The sequence below is a fragment of the Bubalus kerabau genome, chromosome 10 (genome assembly GCF_029407905.1).
Source record: "Bubalus kerabau isolate K-KA32 ecotype Philippines breed swamp buffalo chromosome 10, PCC_UOA_SB_1v2, whole genome shotgun sequence".
Lineage (NCBI taxonomy): Eukaryota > Metazoa > Chordata > Mammalia > Artiodactyla > Bovidae > Bubalus > Bubalus kerabau.
Genome location: NC_073633.1, coordinates 61,219,750 through 61,238,934, shown reverse-complemented (window position 1 = coordinate 61,238,934; position 19,185 = coordinate 61,219,750). Strand labels below are relative to the sequence as shown.

At 39.0% G+C, this 19,185-nt stretch overlaps 1 protein-coding gene across 1 annotated transcript in view; it reads left to right on the top strand.

Annotated features, from left to right (window-relative positions):
• UNC13C (unc-13 homolog C) overlaps positions 1–19,185 on the top strand; it is an 860,874-nt gene that overhangs the window by 176,957 nt on the left and 664,732 nt on the right. Inside the window, exon 5 of the mRNA XM_055537914.1 lies at positions 9,914–13,164. Coding sequence (XP_055393889.1) covers positions 10,173–13,164 — 2,992 coding nt within the window. The 5' untranslated portion in view covers positions 9,914–10,172. The remainder of the gene's footprint in view (positions 1–9,913; positions 13,165–19,185) is intronic.

Below are 19,185 nucleotides of genomic sequence, written 5' to 3'. Positions count from 1 at the left end.
CAACACTTTGGCATCTATGAGACTCACCATCCATACTCATACACTGTGGATAATATCCTCATAAGGTCATCAAGAAGATTATGAGTTGATACACAGAAAGGTATTTCGTAGATTCCAAAGTGCTTATAGAATGATTAGTACTAGATGTCATTGTGGACTTCTAACCCCAAGTAGCAGCAATGGAGGTGAGTAAAAAATTGTAGATGGGCTATTGTTTGATTAAAAATAAAAACTCACAAAATACCTTATTAGTTAGAATAAAGAGGATATGAATCATTTGGCATTCATTCTTGGAGAAATGGGTCTTTCTGTTTTTTAAAAATGATTTATTAGCTTCAGATAAACCTCTTGATCACTTTCTAGTTTGCTCATTTTTGTTGAAAAAATTTTCTATGTATTGGTTTCTTGTTTGTATCTTAACTGGAGAAGGAAATGGCAACCCACTCCAGTACTCTTGCCTGGAGAATGCCATGGATGGAGGAGCCTGGTGGTCTACAGTCCATGGGGTCGCAAAGAGTCAGACATGACTGAGCAACTTCCCTTCCCTTTGTATCTTAACATAAGACACAAAAATGAATAGTTCTCAGGAACATCATTTCACATGCATTATTGTGTTTCAGCAATTTTCATTGTCATAGTCAGACATGTGACCATAAGTTTTATATATATATATATATATATATACACACACACACACACACACACACACACACACACACAATTATTTTACTCCCTCATATGAAAAAGATACATATGATGGCTCTGTTTTTAGCTTTTTAAGGCATCTCCATATTGTTCTCCATAGTGGCTATATCAATTTATTAATCCATTCCTACCAACAGTGCAAAAAGGTTCCCTTTTTCCCACACCCTCTCCAGCATTTATTGTTTGTAGATTTTTTGATGGCCATTCTGACTGATGTGAAGTGTTACTTCTTTATCGTTTTGATCTGCATTTCTCTAAGGAACAGTTAGAACTGGACATAGAACAACAGAGTGGTTCCAAATAGGAAAAGGAGTATGTCAAGGCTGTATATTGTCACCCTGCTTATATAACTTACATGCAGAGTACATCATGAGAAACGCTGGACTGGAAGAAACACAAGATGGAATCAAGATTGCCGGGAGAAATATCAGTAACCTCAGATATGCAGATGACACCACCTTTATGGCAGAAAGTGAAGAGGAACTCAAAAGCCTCTTGATGAAATTGAAAGAGGAGAGTGAAAAAGTTGGCTTAAAGCTCAAGAATGTTGATTCAGAAAACTAAGATCATGGCATCTGGTCCCATCACTTCTTGGGAAATAGATGGGGAAACAGTGGAAACAGTGTCAGACTTTATTTTTTTGTGCTCCAAAATCACTGCAGATGGTGACTGCAGCCATGAAATTAAAAGATGCTTACTCCTTGGAAGGAAAGTTATGACCAACCTAGATAGCATATTCAAAAGCAGAGACCTTACTTTGCCAACAAAGGTCCATCTAGTCAAGGCAATGGTTTTTCCAGCAGTCATGTGTGGATGTGAGAGTTGGACTGTGAAGAGAGCTGAGCGCCGAAGAATTGATGCTTTTGAACTGTGGTGTTGGAGAACTCTTGAGAGTCCCTTGGAGTGCAAGGAGATCCAACCAGTCCATTCTAAAGGAGATCAGTCCTGGGTGTTCATTGGAAGGACTGATGCTAAAGCTGAAACTCCAATACTTTGGCCAACTCATGCAAAGAGTTGACTCATGGGAAAAGACTCTGATGCTGGGCGGGACTGGGGGCAGGAGGAGAAGGGGACGACAGAGGATGAGATGGCTGGATGGCATCACTGACTCGATGGACGTGAGTCTGAGTGAACTCCAGGAGTTGGTGATGGACAGGGAGGCCTGGTGTGCTGCGATTCATGGGGTCGCAAAGAGTTGGACATGACTGAGCGACTGAACTGAACTGCACTGAATGATTAGTGATGTTGAGCATCTTTTCATGTGCCTCCTGGTCATCTGTATCCCTTCTTTGGCACAGGAAGCTCAGCTCAGTGCTCTGTGGTGACCTAGATGGGTGAGATGGGGAGCTAGGAAGTCCAGGAGGGAGGGGATATATGTGTATGTGCAGCTGATTCACTTCATTGTGCAGCAGAAACTAACACAACATTGTAAAGCAACTATATGCCAATCTAAAAAATAAAAACAACAAAAATGAAAGATATATAAGACAGGTATAAAATCCAATAAAGACTTTCTAAGGGAGGTTTTTTAAAACCTGATCTTTTTATTTTCTCATCACCTGCCTTGTCCCAGCTACATGCTGTTCCCTCCCATCAGCTCCCTGTGGCTAATGGTGTGACTAGCTTTCCCTTCCACCTCCAGCTACCCTGGCTTGTTACTTTGCTGTGCTTTAAGGGTCCTGCTCATCGAGTTGTGTGGTCAGCACACAGGTCAGAGCTACTTTACACTGGGCCTTCTGGCTCGGATGACCTGCCCTGCACGTGGTTAGGTTTTGCTCTGTCTCTGCAACAGCCCCTCTTCCTTCCCACCTCATAGGAAGTATCTTCCAGCCAGCTGTTTTTCAAATCACCAAGAATTTACTGTTGAACAGATATTTGGTGACCTGTGTTCATATATTTCTCTTTGACTTATTCTTGGAAAATGTCTTTTAAACCAGCAGTCAGATAGTACAGGATATTTACTGCTGAGGTGCTGTAATGAGAAACAGAGGCTTTCTTGCTCTCTTCTGGTGGGGGATTAATGATCATCCTAACAGGGTCCTGCGTGCTTAACACAAAATCAATTCCAACAAAGGAGCTGTGAAGAGATTTCCCTATTGGGCTGGTAGCAGGGATTAAGCAGGTAGTAATAAACACAAGGTCAGAAACTCAAGTGGCAAGCCATGAGGTTCCTAGGCCAAAGGTGGGGATTCAGTTCAGAGTCAGGGACTGAGAGAGAAGAGTCATGCTGAAATAGAGGGCAGAACTTGGGGAGGCAACCTGGTAGGGCCTCTTTCTCAGATCATCCTCTTTCTCTTCTCTCCCTTGCAAGTTAGCATTCAGATACCCAGGTCACCTATTTTATTGCATTTGATAAGGAACTTAGAATTGTTTATTGATCTGAAAAGACTTTAACTTAATTTTGGTAATGATTTAGTAATAAATTGCTGACTGTTCAAAGGTTCACTAGCTCTTTTAGCCCACAAGGACACCTACTGTTGAGGTCATACTAAATAGCTTTTTTACAAAATGGACTTGTTAACACACTGGCAACAAATATTTTAATCCCCATCAGACCCTAATATTCAGTTTGGAGTTGATACATTCTCAGTCCAAATCTAGGGCCTGGAGTCAAGACTGTTGCATATTAATTGCATGTACTAAGTCAAGTTTCCTTGAAAACTCTAAACCTCAGCTTCCTTTTCTGGAAAATAATAATACTAATTTCACCCAATTATTATGGGATTAAAATGAAGTGAGGCAAATTTTAAAAAATTATATACACAGTGCTTGGAACATAATAAGTAATAATTAAATATTATTACTAAAGTGTCTCATAACATGTCTCATAACATAGTCTAGCATTTTAATCTGTCTCAAAGATTTCCTGCCAAAAACTTTACATCGTACCCCCAAACATCATTACTGAAAATAATGTGCATGCATACTAAGCCTCTTCAGTCATGACTGACTCTGTGCAACTCTATGGACTGTAGCCCACCAGGATCCTCTGTCCATGGGATTCTCCAGGCAAGAATACTTGAGTGAGTTGCCTTTTTCTCTTCCAGGGTATCTTCCCGACAGAGGGGTCAAACCTGCGTCTCTTATCTCTCCTGCACTGGCAGGCAGGTTTTTTACCAGTAGCACCACCTATAAGATTAATTAATTAAAGGGCTTCCCAGGTGGTGCCAGTGGTAAGAAACCTGCCTGCCAATACAGGAGCCTCAGGAGACAGTTCAATCACTGGGTCAGAAAGACTCCCTGCAGGAGGGTTGCATGGCAACCCACTCTAATATTCTTGCCTGGAGAATGCCTTGGACAGAGGAATCTGGCAGGCTACAAGGGTTGCACAGAGTCAGACATGACTGAAGTGACTTAGCATGCACACATGTATGTAATTAAAGTAATACAACTGGAGGGTAAATATGAGATTTTGAATTCAAGTAGTTAAGCATCATATGATGCATATGATGATAGACTGGCCTCCCTGCCCCTCCTCAACCCCTTCTCCTCCCACATATCTTTTACTGATATTGATTTTGTCCTGATCTGGGCTACTAACAATTTTTTTAAAATAGAACTTTAGAGAAGAGAGTAGATCTGTGGGTTTGTATATGGTGCATTTTAGGACTTGTGTCCATTACCACCGGTAACATTCACTTTGTATGCAGCTGATAGCTTCATTGATCCCAGGTCTAAGGACCAAGATATCTTTTTGCTTCAGTTGTTTTTCATAAAGCTCTGGTGGAAGGTATTGAGAGAGAGGATAACATGGTGCTGCTCACTAGCTGTGTAATTTTGGTTGTCTCTTAATCTCTTTGAACCTCTTCTTTCCTCATCTATAAAATGAACATCATAATGTCTTCTTCAGAGAGTTTCTGTGAGGATTATTTGGGATTGTTTAAGTATCTTGAGGGCTTCCCTGGAAGCTCAGATGGCAAAGAATCTGCCTGCAATGCAGGAGACCCAGGTTTGATCCCTGGGTTGGGAAGATCCCCTGGAGAAAAGAATAGCAACCCACTGCCAGTATTCTTACCTGGAGAATTCCATAGACAGACTGTAGCCTGGGGAACTACAGTCCATGTGGTCTCAAAGAGTTGGACATGAATGAGCAACTAACACACACACGTTTCTAAAACACAACAGATGCTCATTAAATGTTAGCTTCCTGCTCTATCCTGCCCACTTGCTTGAAGGAAGTTCTGCAGGTGATATTTGAGACTCCCCAGCCTCGTTAGGGGCTTCCCAGGTGGCTTAGTGATAAAGAATCTGTCTGCAATACAGGAGATGTGAGATGGATTTCTGGGCCAAGAAGATCCCCTGGAGAAGGAAATGGCAACCCACTCCAGTATTCTTGCCTGGGAAATCTCATGGACAGAGGAGCCTAGGGGGTTACAGTCCATGGGGCTGCAAAAAGTATTAAATGTGACTTAGCAACATAACAACAACCACAAACCTTGGTAAGGTAGCTATGGCTTTGTAATGAGATTGTAACAGAGGTTGAAAAAGAGAACCCATTAACTGGGAAGGTGAGATTTCTATATTGGAAATTTGCCTCTGGACCATGTAGGTATAAAGCATTCTCTATTTCCCCTCCAATTGCTTCTTTTTAGTATTTTTTTCTTTGTTTTTCATGTCATCCTCCAACTGAGTAGGGTTCCTAGGTTGCCTCCCACTTCTATCTACCTTAATTTTCACAACAGATACCACATGATGAATCTTCTGTGAATACTTCTTTCATCTTTTCAACGTACTTCTTGGTTCTAATGGTAACTAATAGGTATTGGGCTCTGCACTGTTTTAGATACTCTTCTGAGAACTTTACACGTGTTAACTCATTACAGTTATCCCATGAGGAGATACTATTTTTGTTCCAGTTTAATCAGTGTACAAGTGGTTCCCTTTTCTCCACATCCCCTCCAGCAATTATTTTTTTGTAGACTTTTTGATGATGGCTACTCTGACTGATGTGAGGATAACCTCACTGTAGTGTTAATTTGTATTTCTCTTAAAATCAGTGATGTTAGCATCTTTTCGTGTGCCTCTTGGCCATCTGTATGTCTTCCTTGGACAATCGTCTGTTTAGGTTTTCCATCCATTTCTTGGTTGGGTTATTTGTTTTGTTTTGTTTGTTTGTTTGTTTTGTTATTGCGCTGCATGAACTGTGTATGTTTTGTAGAAACAAACAATATTGCAAAACAACTATACTCCAATAGAAAATAAAAATATGGAATAAAAAAAAAGAAAAAAATGTACAAGTGAAGGCAGTATAGAAGTGACTTTCTCATGCTTATATGGCCAGTATGCCTCATCCAGAAGCTGTGCTGAAAACCAAAAACCATTAGTGCCCCCTCATCAAATGGAGCTTCTGAACCTAAGTTTCAGAGATTTCCACATTCTATTTACATTTTGTCCATGCAGACCCATCCTCCTTTAGTTCCCATCTCTCTCCAAGGTGGGTGCTTCTTCATTTTTAACATGATGTGAATGTTTGTGATGCCTACCTTCTGCATATACTGATTTTCTTTATCTGGATCATTTAAGGCCAAGTTCAGCTAGTTCGGGCTTCTTGGAATCTTTATAACCCATCTTCGAATTTATGGGCTTGTTACTTGTTCATTCATTCATTTGTGCCTGTACTTATTTATTTGCCCAACAAATATTGTAAGTCTAATATATATCAAGCAATTTGAATATTTAAAGTTAAATATAGCATAGCCCCTGCCCCCTCAAATCACATTTGAGATATAGACACATAACTATTTCACACAAATAACTGTTATATTCTAAGAATTACCATAACAAATGTGCATTCAAGGCATTGGGGGAGCACAGAGGAGGAGTGCTGGAGTCTAAAGGAGGTCAAACAAGGTGATGCTAATCCCTGCTGGATTTAAGATGTTTAGTTGCCTTAGAGACATTCATGAGTAAGATGTGGAGATAGAGGGGACAGGAAAGAAATGAAGCCAGAGGGAACAGCATGGGCAAAAGCACGTTGGTGAGGCAACAATACAATGATCACAGAACTGTTACTATTTCAGTGTGTCTTAGGCAGACATGCTTCTGGAAGTGACAGGGCATGAAACTACTGAGATAGTGATTTAAGTGGAAGGATTTATATCTTTTAAATGTATTAATTTTAAGAAAGGTTGATTTGAGAGAAGAGCCAACTTAGAGTTAGGAAGACCATATAGGATACAATTGTAGTAGTCCAGATGAGAAATTGTGGAGTTCAGCACTGAGGCATCACTAGTGGGATGAGTGAACATATATAGGGTATGGAAATATGATGGATCATATTGAATCTAGAATGATTCCTGGCTATATGTCTTGGGGAAGTCAATAATTAGGATATGATATTAAATGAGATTAATCATTCAAGAAAATGACTAGGTGTTTGATGGAGTTTATATTTGGACAACCAGCTGATGATATTTAATAAGTGACTGGAATGTGGGTTAATTTCTAACTTTCTGTGAGTTTGGAGGTAAGTATGCCTCTGTGAAACCATCACCAAGATTGTGTTATGAACACAAGATCTACCCTTTTAGCAAAATTTTGGGTATGCAGTATTATTAACTGGGAAAAGGCAATGGCACCCCACTCCAGTGCTGTTGCCTGGAAAATCCCATGGATGGAGGAGCCTTGTAGGCTGCAGTCCATGGGGTCGCTAAGAGTCGGACACAACTGAGTGACTTCACTTTCACTTTCCACTTTCATGCATTGGAGAAGGAAATGGCAACCCACTCCAGTGTTCTTGCCTGGAGAATCCCATGGATGGAGAAGCCTGGTAGGCTGCAGTCCATGGGGTCGCACAGAGTCGGACACAACTGAAGCGACTTAGCAGCAGCAGCAGCAGCATTATTAACTAAAGGCACTGTGATGTACAGTAGGTCTTCAGGGCTTATTCAACTTGCATGACTGAAACATTGTACCTTTTAGACCAATTCTTCAATAACTATTTATCAAATGTTTTTATGTATGCTGGGTTCAGGATGTTTGAAACTGGACAAGTCATATTCTTCCCATTAAATAGGACATAGTCCAGGGGATGGAAACAGGAATGAGCGTACAGTAGGGAAGAATATGTATTGCTTATGCACTGGCTTGCAGGAGAGTGTGGCAAAGAGAGAAAAGCTTGGTGTGGGTGGTCAGTGAAGTCTTCACTGAACAAATGATTCTGAAGCTGAAACACAATTTTTACAGACAAGGAGGGCTAGACATGAATGATATTCTAGGTGGAGAGAACAGAAAAGTTATTGAGGTGTAAAAGAGAGTAGAGCTTGTAGTGAATAACAAGTTGTTCCATGTGGTTAGAATACAGAACAAGTGAGTTCATCTGTGCAACTGTGTCCACATATCCTCAGGTTTGCATTTTGAAGCAGGGCATCATTGCAGGTTAAATTTTCCTGTTCAAAATTGTTCTAACCATTATTGTCTAGATCAATAGCTCTGAATTAGTAACACAGGTCAGGAAGCCTGAACACAATTTCATGAAAATATTAGAGGCACTGACAAAATTCCTGCTTTCATCTAAACAAAAATCAGGTATTTGTTTCAAGGTTTGGGAAACCCAGGATCTTCAACAGAGTGATTAGTAGAACAATTTATTTTACTGAAGTTGGCTTTTAAATAATTTATCTACTCTACTGCTACTTAACTTTCCAATATGTCTTTTTTGTCCCCACAGGAGAGGTTGCATAGGGGTACAATAAATGTTTTTTGAATTTAATTCAGAAATTAATTTCTTGACATTTTTATTAGTAGAAAACAGGTCCTGGCATGTAATTCTGAATGAATGACAAATTGTTTCAGACAAGCAAAATTTGCCTCTGACTGTTTATGAAATCCAGAAGACATGGATTTAGAGTCTGTCTCTCTCCATCTTTTTGCTTCCTTCTTGCATTGCAGTGCCCTGTCGCCTATGAAACTTGGCTCCTGGCCAGAGAATGTATTCCCCAAGTCCCTGCAGAATCCTAGTGAAGTGAAGTTGGCAGATTTCCAAATGGAGGGAGCTGATAAAGAGCCATCAGGCTCCTAAAACAATGTGCAGTTTATGATGTATTCTTTAAAGAATTAGAACATTTATCTACTCAAATCCGTAGCTTGATCTCAACAAAGATTTTTGGTCATTACTATTATTCTGTGATATATTTCAGTGATGAAATAGTTCAAGTCAACAAAATTATATGTGAATACCTATTACATACAAGGCACAGTGCTGGTAAACCAGAAAACTTAATGGAGACTGTCATTGTTGTCTTCAGATAATTCAAGAAGCTAACTATCACAAATATGACTTAGTTATGTGGTCATTTACATTATAAAACACCAAATCATAGGATGAATTATATATCCAACCAGGTTTTTAGTATCTTTAGACATGTTTTATTTGTGGTACAATCTCTTTTTGTGATTTGGCACTGTATCTTCAGTTATGATCTTAACCCTAGGGATGGGTTTCCTGCCACCTGCCACAAGTCTGCACTGGTTGGTTAGGGTGGCTTTGCTTTTCCAAGCCATATTCTCTAAGAACTTAGATGTATTATCCTTATTTTCAAATATAAGGTTTTCCTATTGTGTTTTTGTTGTTATTATATGCCTAAATATTATATAACTGTCTATTTTTTCAATTCATGATACTCCATTGACAAATTTGATGTCTATACAGGATGCATTTTCTCTTGGTATTTACATCATCCTATGAAATATTTTCTTACTTGGATTTCTTTAATCATTATTTAAGAAATTATCAATCATTGAATACCTAGAAAAGTAAGACTATTTGAATAAGAAAAAATCTTAAGTACATGAATAATATTAATTCAGTGAATTTTAAATGTTTGAGGTGGGGCAAATATATTTAAATTGAAATGTAATATTTGTATAAGTAAATGTAATTTTAGGAATAAGCTCATATAGTGAATATATAATAGTTATTAAAATTTGCCTGTCATCTTATACAAACTTTTCTAAATAATTACTATTACCTTTACTAGTATTTTAACTGTGTCTACCCATAAGCGATTTAGGAAGAGGAAATGATAATTTAAATACAGTTATCGGTTCTGCTTTCCTTACCTAGTTGTTTTAAAACTGTGTGTTGAAATTTCTGTGTCCCCTCTGCAATTTTTCACACACTGTGTATCTTGAAGAGTTCAAAAACTGTTAGCCATGGGCTAAATCTAGGATCGAATTCTGATATTCACTTTGCAATTCCTTTTTTTAGGTACTGCCTCAAGTTACGTGGAAATGAGAGAGACTCATGAAACCCCTCCTCCAAGAGAGAATGAATGTCTTTCATAAATGGAGCCTGGCTTCTGGTTTTCCCAGGACAGTGACACTGTGGCAGCCACAGCGGCCCTTCCTGCTATTTTCACTGATTCACAGAACATCTGAACAGTGATGCTGGCCTTGGATTTACAGAGTTCCATCCTGATACATTATTTACTTTCGTGGGACAGAAAAGGTTGCTCTAATTGCTCTCCATGGTGGCTAATCTTTTCAAGAGCCTGATTTTACCTTACATCCATAAGCTTTGCAAAGGAATGTTTACAAAGAAATTGGGAAATACAACCAAAAAAAAAGAGAATAGTCAGCCAAAAAAAGATCAAGACCTTCCTGTTGCTGGCCAGACCAAAACCCCCAAATTTTCTAACACCTTGAAAAGCACAGTAAAGAAGCTTGCAAAGTGTTCATCCACTCGCAACTTATCCACTGAAGAAGAGGAGGCTAACAAAGAATTTTCTCTCTCCCCCACATTCAGTTACCGAGTAGCTATTGCCAATGGCCTCCAGAAGAAGATTCATGTAACCAACGGTGATCATGAGGAGCTCCTTCAGGAGTTATCTTCCATTGAGAGTTCCTACTCAGAATCACTCAGTGAACTAAGGAGCAGTACAGAAAACCAGGCACAGTCAACACACATGATGCCAGTTAGACGCAACAGGAAGAGCTCCAGCAGCCTGGCGCCCTCAGAGGGGAGTTCCGACGGGGAACGCACTCTGCATAGCTTAAAGCTAGGAGCTTTACGCAAGCTGAGGAAATGGAAAAAGAGTCAAGAGTGTGTCTCCTCGGATTCAGAGTTGAGCACAGTGAAGAAAACCTGGGGAATCAGAAGCAAATCTTTGGACAGAACTGCCCGAAACCCAAAGACCAACACCCTGGAGCCTGGATTCAGTTCCTCTGTCTGCATTAGCCAAACGCAGGATGTCATGGAAATGATCTTTAAGGAACTTCAGGGAATAAGTCAGATAGAAACAGAACTTTCTGAACTCCGAGGGCATGTCAATGCTCTCAAGCATTCCATTGATGAGATCTCCAGCAGCGTGGAGGTTGTGCAAAACGAAATTGAGCAGCTGCGGACAGGGTTTGTCCAGTCTCGGAGGGAAACTAGAGACATCCATGATTATATTAAACACTTAGGTCACGTGGGAAGCAAAGCAAGCCTGAGATTTTTAAATGTGCCCGAAGAAAGATTTGAATATATTGAAAGTGTGGTGTACCAAGTTCTAATAGATAAAATGGGTTTTTCCGATGCACCAAATGCTATTAAAATTGAATTTGCTCAGAGGATAGGACACCAAAGGGATTGCCCGAATGCAAAGCCTCGACCCATCCTTGTGTACTTTGAAACCCCTCAGCAAAGGGATTTAGTCTTAAAAAAATCCTATAAACTCAAAGGAACAGGCATCGGAATCTCAACAGATATTCTTACTCATGACATCAAAGAAAGAAAAGAAAGAGGGATACCATCCTCCCAGACATATGAGAGCATGGACATAAAGCTGTCTACTCCAGAGCCCAGACTTAAGAAGAACAGTTGGCACTCTCCTGATGACAGTGATGGAGAGCTGGCATCTGATCTCAATAGAAACAGTTATGCTGTGCTTTCCAAGTCAGAGTTTCCAACAAAAGGAAGTGCTTCCAAGTCAAGTTCAAAATCACACAATGCTAGATCCAAGAATAAAACTGCTAGTAGCAGCAAAATTGCAAATAAATCAGAATATGATAAAATTTCTTCACATTTGCCAGAATCGGATAACTTGGCCAAACAAAGCACAACCCATTATGCAGATGTGACACCTCTCTGGCACTCACAGAGTGATTTTTTCACTGCTAAACTTAGCCGTTCTGAATCTGATTTTTCCAAATTGTGTCAATCTTATTCAGAGGATTTTTCAGAAAATCAGTTTTTCACTAGAACTAATGGAAGCTCCCTCCTGTCTTCTTCAGACCGGGAACTTTGGCAGAGGAAACACGAGGGCACCCCTACCATGTATGACAGCCCTCAGGATCAGGGTTTGAATGCGGCTTCTCAGGGTGTCCAAGGGCAGAGTGAAATTGAATACACAGAAACTGTGGACAGTGGAGTGAGTAATGGCATGGTGTGTGCTTCTGGAGACCAGAGCCACTACACTGATTCTCAGCTCTCTTTACATGAAGATCTTTCTCCATGGAAAGAATGGAATCAAGAAGAGCAAGGAGCCGATTTAGGTTTAGATTCATCTACCCAGGAAGCTTTTGACTATGACACAAACAGTCTATCTGATCAACCACTTGATGTTTACCATAAAGACCTAGAAGACTTGGGAAAGGGCCACAGTGACCTTCAGGATGACTCTGAGAGCTATGATTTAACCCAAGATGACAACTCATCTCCATGCCCTGGGCTGGATAATGAACCACAAGGACAGTGGGTTGGCCAGTATAATTCTTATCAGGAACCTAATTCTAATGAGCTGTACCAAAACCAAAACCAGTTGTCCATGATGTATCGAAGTCAAAGTGAATTGCAAAGTGATGATTCAGAGGATGCCCCACCCAAATCTTGGCATAGTCGATTAAGCATTGACCTTTCCGATAAGGCTTTCAGCTTCCCAAAATTTGGATCTACACTACAGAGAGCTAAGTCAGCCTTGGAAGTGGTATGGAACAAAAGCACACAGAGTCTCAGTGGGTATGAGGACAGCGGCTCTTCCTTAATGGGGAGATTTCGGACATTATCCCAATCAACTGCAAATGAATCGAGTACAACCCTTGACTCTGATGTCTACACAGAACCTTATTATTACAAAGCAGAGGATGAAGAGGACTATAGTGAACCAGTGGCTGATAATGAAACAGATTATGTTGAAGTAATGGAACAAGTTCTTGCTAAGCTAGAAAACAGGACTAGTGTTACTGAAACAGATGAACAAATGCCGGAGTATGATCACCCTTCATATGAAACCCCTTATGAAACCCCACAAGATGAGGGTTATGATGGGCAGGCAGATGATGTGGTTAGTGAAGGGGGATTGGAACCCTTAAATGAAGCACCGGCTGAAATGGAAGTGAAAGAAGACGAAAACCAAAACATCCCTGAACAACCAGTGGAAGTCACAAAGCCAAAGAGAATTCGTCCCTCTTTCAAAGAAGCAGCTTTGAAAGCCTATAAGAAGCAAATGGCAGAACTGGAAGAGAAGATCCTGGCTGGAGGTATTCATGTTTAACTGCTATATTATGAGCTCATTGGTTGTGTTCTTTAGAACATGTTCTGTGTTTACTCTTGGGAGAAGGAATTTAGTTTCAAGGAATTTGCATGTTTATTCGGAGAAGAATCTTATTTTACTTGGCTCCCCCAACAAGCTGGGCTTGACAATTTAAAATCAACGTGCTTTCAAATAGGTCGTACTAAAATAAGCACTATACTCTGTGGATCGAGATTTCTGTGCTAGGATTAGTCAAAAAACACCCTTCAAATTTCCAACTTAATGGCATCAGGTATCAAAGGAAGGGTGGGTGAAATCAAAGAGCAGCCTGGGGTCTACATTTTGGTTTTGTATAGGGATTGGGAGAAAGATAAACTTAATCTTAAAGAATGAAGAAAGATAGATTCCTAGATTTACCACTCCTTTCCCCATCACTTCTGTACTTGGGAGCATGCCAGCAGGAAGAACTAGGTGTACACAGCCAACCCCATCCTGAACCATGGAGGATCACAACTTCACTCACTACCCACTGATGCAGCTAAGGGAGGACATTAATGTCCCAGGCTGTGCCGGAATGGTCACAAGTCACTCTTTTGAAGGAGTCAGTAAGGAGATAGAGACAAGTATCTTCCTCCTAAAGAGTGGAGTAGAATCTCTTGACCATTACGGAAATGAAAACAATACCTTACCTAATAATTTTCCTTGACCTCCTAGGGGAACAATTTTGGATCATATAGTTTTGAAAAGTAGCTGCATATAAGTAAAAGTTTTGTTGACTTTTAATTTCTCAACCAAACTTTATCTCAATCCCTTAACATTTACTTTATTTGCATGCTTATCTCTTTATATCTTTAGGATAGTTTGATACAATCTCAGTTTTAATTGATCATATACTGTTAATGGTTTCTTTGAATATGGAAATGTCATCTTTAAAATACTCTACATAATACTTCACAAATTTATATATTTATATGATCAAACATTGTTATTATAAAATAATATAATAATTTATTTATCTGGTAGCTGATTATGGCTTCATTTTCTGTGATCAGATATAGCTTCAAACTGGTCATGTTCTGGCTGACATGGGTGGATCATTGACTAAACAGATACCTTCATGATTAAACTATTTTAGACCCCAAAACAATTGACATAACTATTAGGGTTCTCTGCTCTAAAATTCTGTTCATATAAAACAGCATATCTTATGTAATTTTTTTAAAAAACATAAGTCAAGGGCATCTTGGGTACATTGGCTGTGTTTTTTGGTTGTTATTTTTAAAGGGAAGCATTCTCAAATATTTTAAAAATTGATTTGAAACGGCAGTAGTCAAAATTTTATGTAAATGTAATGCATACTGGAATATCTTATTTTGGAGTGACTTTTAATATTATATATTCTTATTACTGAAACTCAGTTCATAATTCAAAGCCTGAAATACAGGTCAGGATTTTGACATTATATTTTACTTACTCTGGATTCAGAGAGATCTACTCAAAAGCATATTAAGAATAAGCAAAGTGTGTAGGTGTGTGTGTTTGTTGTGGTGCAACACATGAGTGTTTTCATGCCAATTGGTTAAGGTATCCAAAATGTTAGGCAATATTATAAATGCAATGAAACTATATGTTTCAAAAAAGAAAGTGGATCTTCATCAACTCATAAAAAGGTCCCCAATTAGCAAACTTTTGCAAGGTAGTTTGTTACTTATAATGACTATTTACATAGCTAAAATCCTAGTCTTTCAGTGGTACTTATCCTCAGAAAATATGAATTCATTTGGTTATTCACACAGCACCCACTTTGGAATCCTAACATAGGAAAAACAATTGTGTACCACGTACCTAACACACCAGGTGTGTCATACCTGACACACTGACTCCAGAGGACTCAAACCACTCTACCATCTTGGACCTTGGCTTGTTGTCCTATGAGCCAACTTTGAATGGAATCTGTTGGATATCATTTGTCCTACAGGAAAGCATACATACATCTTTAAGATGCTCTCTGATGGCTTGAAAGGCACCAGATTGACTACCCAGGAGGTTGCAGTAGCCTAGATTTTAAAGGCCATCTCTTCTCTCTTTGGCAGCAGTCAGGCAGTTGTCCCCCTCCTGTGACACCAATATGCCTCAGGAGGAAGGGCAGCCAAGGGAGGGCATTTTTCAGGCCCCTTCCCGGTTCAGAGCATCCCAAAGAGGTGCCAATCGTCATGATGGCTTCTGTGCCCATGGCCATCTGCTTACTGGGCTTCGGGCAGATGCCAGCGTATTTTTCTCTTCATGATGATGCAGTCACCATTAGATAGCAGTGCTGCCTTCTCTCCATTACTGACCTGGCAAGACTGGACCTTAGGTCTCTTGCTGTAAACAATGTGGGAGGTGGTTCTCCTTGATGGAATTGTTGGCTTATGAATTTGAATCGATTATTTCAACTTTTGTCTTCAGGGTCCTGGTAAAGAGGGACTTTTTAAAGACCCCAGTGTACATGGATGTTTGATGCCAGTTTATACGAGAATCTTAACTTTGAACAGCAGGCCAATCAGTAGAGAGATTTTAGTCTATGTGTAGCCAGAACCTCCACGAGGCCATATTCTTCCCTTGCTGCTGGACCCTATGTGTGTAACTGGTCTGAAACACACCATGATGGTGAATATCTGATCCCCTCCCCTTAGCCTTTCACCACCCATCAACTGGAATTAATTAATATCTCCTCTGAATTTCCCTATACCTATTTCTTGGAGCTCTGGTGTTGGAGCTCTCCACCTTTATAATAACAATTTATCTGTATTCCTTATGTTCTCTTCTAAGCTGTAATCTGAGGGTCAGAAGTCTTGTCTTTTCATTCTTTCATTTGCACTGTGCTTAGACCAGTGCTTTATACAAAGATGGCACTGAATGTGTTGGATGAATGGCTACATCAAAGGAAGCAGGATACTGAATAAAAAACATGAGCTTTCAAGTAAAATCCAAATCCAAACTGTGGCCTTTAATTGCTAAACTGTGCCTTTATTTCCTAGGGGTTCAGAATGATTAGAGATGCAACCTTATAATTGAGCACTATTATATACCAGGCATTTTCCCAGCAGTTTATCTATCTTTTTATTCCTTTGTCTCTTAAAGCATCACTGTAAATTTGATTCCATTATTATCTCATTTTACAGGTGAGGAAACTGAGATGCGGAAAGCTTACATAACTTGTTCAGTGTCATACAGGTAGTAAGATGGTGAATATAGTATTAAATAGATGGTTAATTTGTTTTTTGAGAGCAGCCATATGCTTACTCCCCTCAAAGACTGTTTTGTTCATGTTTTAAGGTGGAGAGACGTGATGAAAGATGGAGGTAATCTTGGCCACAGGCAGGGCTGATTCCAACTAAAGGATTTTCACAAGAAAATAGAAATACTATGAAAAGCACTGAGGTTTTATCGTGAAATAGTTCATTCTCAGTTTTTCTAGTCCAAATGCATGGTTCATCTTATAAACCAAGGCTTGTAGAGCCCAAAAAATACTGTACAACAGATGTTTGAAGGATGATGTTCTAAAGTCTGAGTACACTTTACAAGGAATTAGATTCTAAAGTCAGTTTGAAGTAAGTTTTTCAAGAAAAATAGTAAAAAATGTTTTGTTTTGAAATGTCATTTCCAGGCTGCCTGTAGGTTCTGGAACAGGCTGCTGCTAGACAGGATTGTAAAGTCCATGAGTGAATTTCCCTTTCCATTTCTACTGTAATGCCAGAGCCTGCCCCAGTAACTGGCATATTTATCTAGTCCACAAATAAATGCTAGACTCCTCTCTAGTTCTGTGGAGAATTCTTAGAATTCAGATAAACTTTAAATTTCTTTCTTTCTATTAAAAAGACTTTTTAAATCAGATATATTTTAATATAGAACAAAGGGGAGAATGTGATGGAGAGTAGAAACTTGACTTTTCTCACCTTTGGCTCAGTTAATCACATCTTTATTTCTATGATGATGTTAACTTATACATCTTTAAAAACTTACCTGAATTTACTTAAATTCCAGGTTTAAGGTTAAAGAATAAATATTTCAACTAAGTTTTGGAGGTTTGTTGGTCCAAGTTTATCTATCAAGAAGTGCTTCTTAAACTTTTGAACATCTCTGGGCCTCCGCTGTGGAGAGTCCAGCTCAGGAGCTATGAAGTCTGCCTTTTTAGTGTGTTCTCTGATGCAAGTGAGCATCATAGCACAATTGAAGAGTGCTGCTGAGTACTGTGTAGCAAATATTATACCTGCCCATGTAGGATTGTTTCATCTCCTCTTTTCTAATTGGAAGAGATAGAATCAGTCTAAGAAAATGTGTGAATAATTTTCTTAAAATAAAGAATGATTTATAATTCTCCAGAGCAGCAGGTTATTACACTTATGAGGAGGTTTTGGTAATTTCTACACATTAAAATATAGAGAAGCAATATATATAGTCCTTCAAATGTAAACATTCTTCTTCAAGGCAAGTATAACAGTACTAGTAATAACAAAAGACAGCTCATTTGTAAAATGTTCTATTTAAAATCAGTGCATAGCAATACAGTTTTGGTTTAGTATTGTTTGCTTCCAAATACTCAATAATTACCTAAAATATCAAGTGATTGTCTTGGTTTTTGAAACAGGCTATGATCTATGTGAGGAGTGAAGGGGCCCAGGATCCTTACAGGCAGTGGAAACAGCTAGCATCTCTGCTTCTTGCTAGACAGAAAGCCCGAAATGCCCAAGGGAGTAATTTTTCTAGGAAACAGGATTGGTGCTCAAAAGAACATATGTGTTTATAAATCACTTGAGTGGGGAGACAGGTAATGCTGGTGTGTACAAGAAGATAGTTCCAAGTGGACCCAAAGCTATTATTCTGATGTGGTATGAAACTAAGAGGTAGGAAGAAAACTAACACATGCATAACACCTTCCAATTCTATTCACCTCTAGAATCTTTAAGTACATATTTAATCTTTGTTGTATGGTATTAGCCCCACTTTGCAAATGAGGTGACTGAGTCTTGAAGAGGCAAAGGCAGGTCTGAGGCTACACAGCTAATACAAGTATTGATAGAAATTGATGTACGTGTAACAGAATTCAGCATCTGATGCTCTTTCCATGACATCTCATTGCAGGTGTGGGTGAGTCTTTTCATGAAGGGACATAGCGTATATTTTTAAGTGTACGAATAAGTTGTGCTTTTAAGATCAGCCAGTTTTGTGTTGGCTGCTGTAGTAAATATTGATCTCTGTTAACACAAAGCGAATGATAATAATTTGGGATGAGATAGTGTCATATTTTTAAAAGTTTAGAAAATCTGGAAGGGTGACACTTCTCATATTAAAAGACTTTATTAGAAATTAAGGAGTACCAGTAATCAGAGTTTTTGAGGAATGAACGCATTTTACAGGAGGTAGAGAAGAAATTCACAAGGACACACAAAGGTCAGCTTTTAACAGGAACAATGAATTTCTAGGGTTCAAAGATTTTGTTTATTTATAATTATTAATGGCTCCAAACTGTATTCCTATAACATTTGTCTTTGTAGGGAAACTAAAAATATAACACATTTTACAAGGAAATATTAACTGATGATGAAAGATGATTTCCAGATTATACTAATAATATTGCTTTAAAGCCTGCAGTATAGATTTCAAACTCCAGGGATTCAAGGAAGGGTATTATGCCAAAATCTCAGATGGATAGGTCTTTTTTTTTTTTTTTTTTCACTAATGTCATTGTTCATATACTTTTTGCAAGTTCAAATAGAGAGCTTCTATAGAAATTGTGAATCATGTGAGACTTTTCTGTGGAGTGTGGGATAAAATAAAGAAACTGGAGTCTGGTGTAAGACACAGAAAAGTATGGCCTAGTCGATTGTTATTGATTAGGTTAGAGTTTGAGGTGCTGGGATCTGACTAGATATACCCACTGGGGTAACTCAGGCTCTGGGATAAATCTCAGGAGGAAGTGAAGAACGAAAGCCCAATGCATTAGAGGAAAATCTCCTACTTGGAAAACATACCTCAGACTACAAGT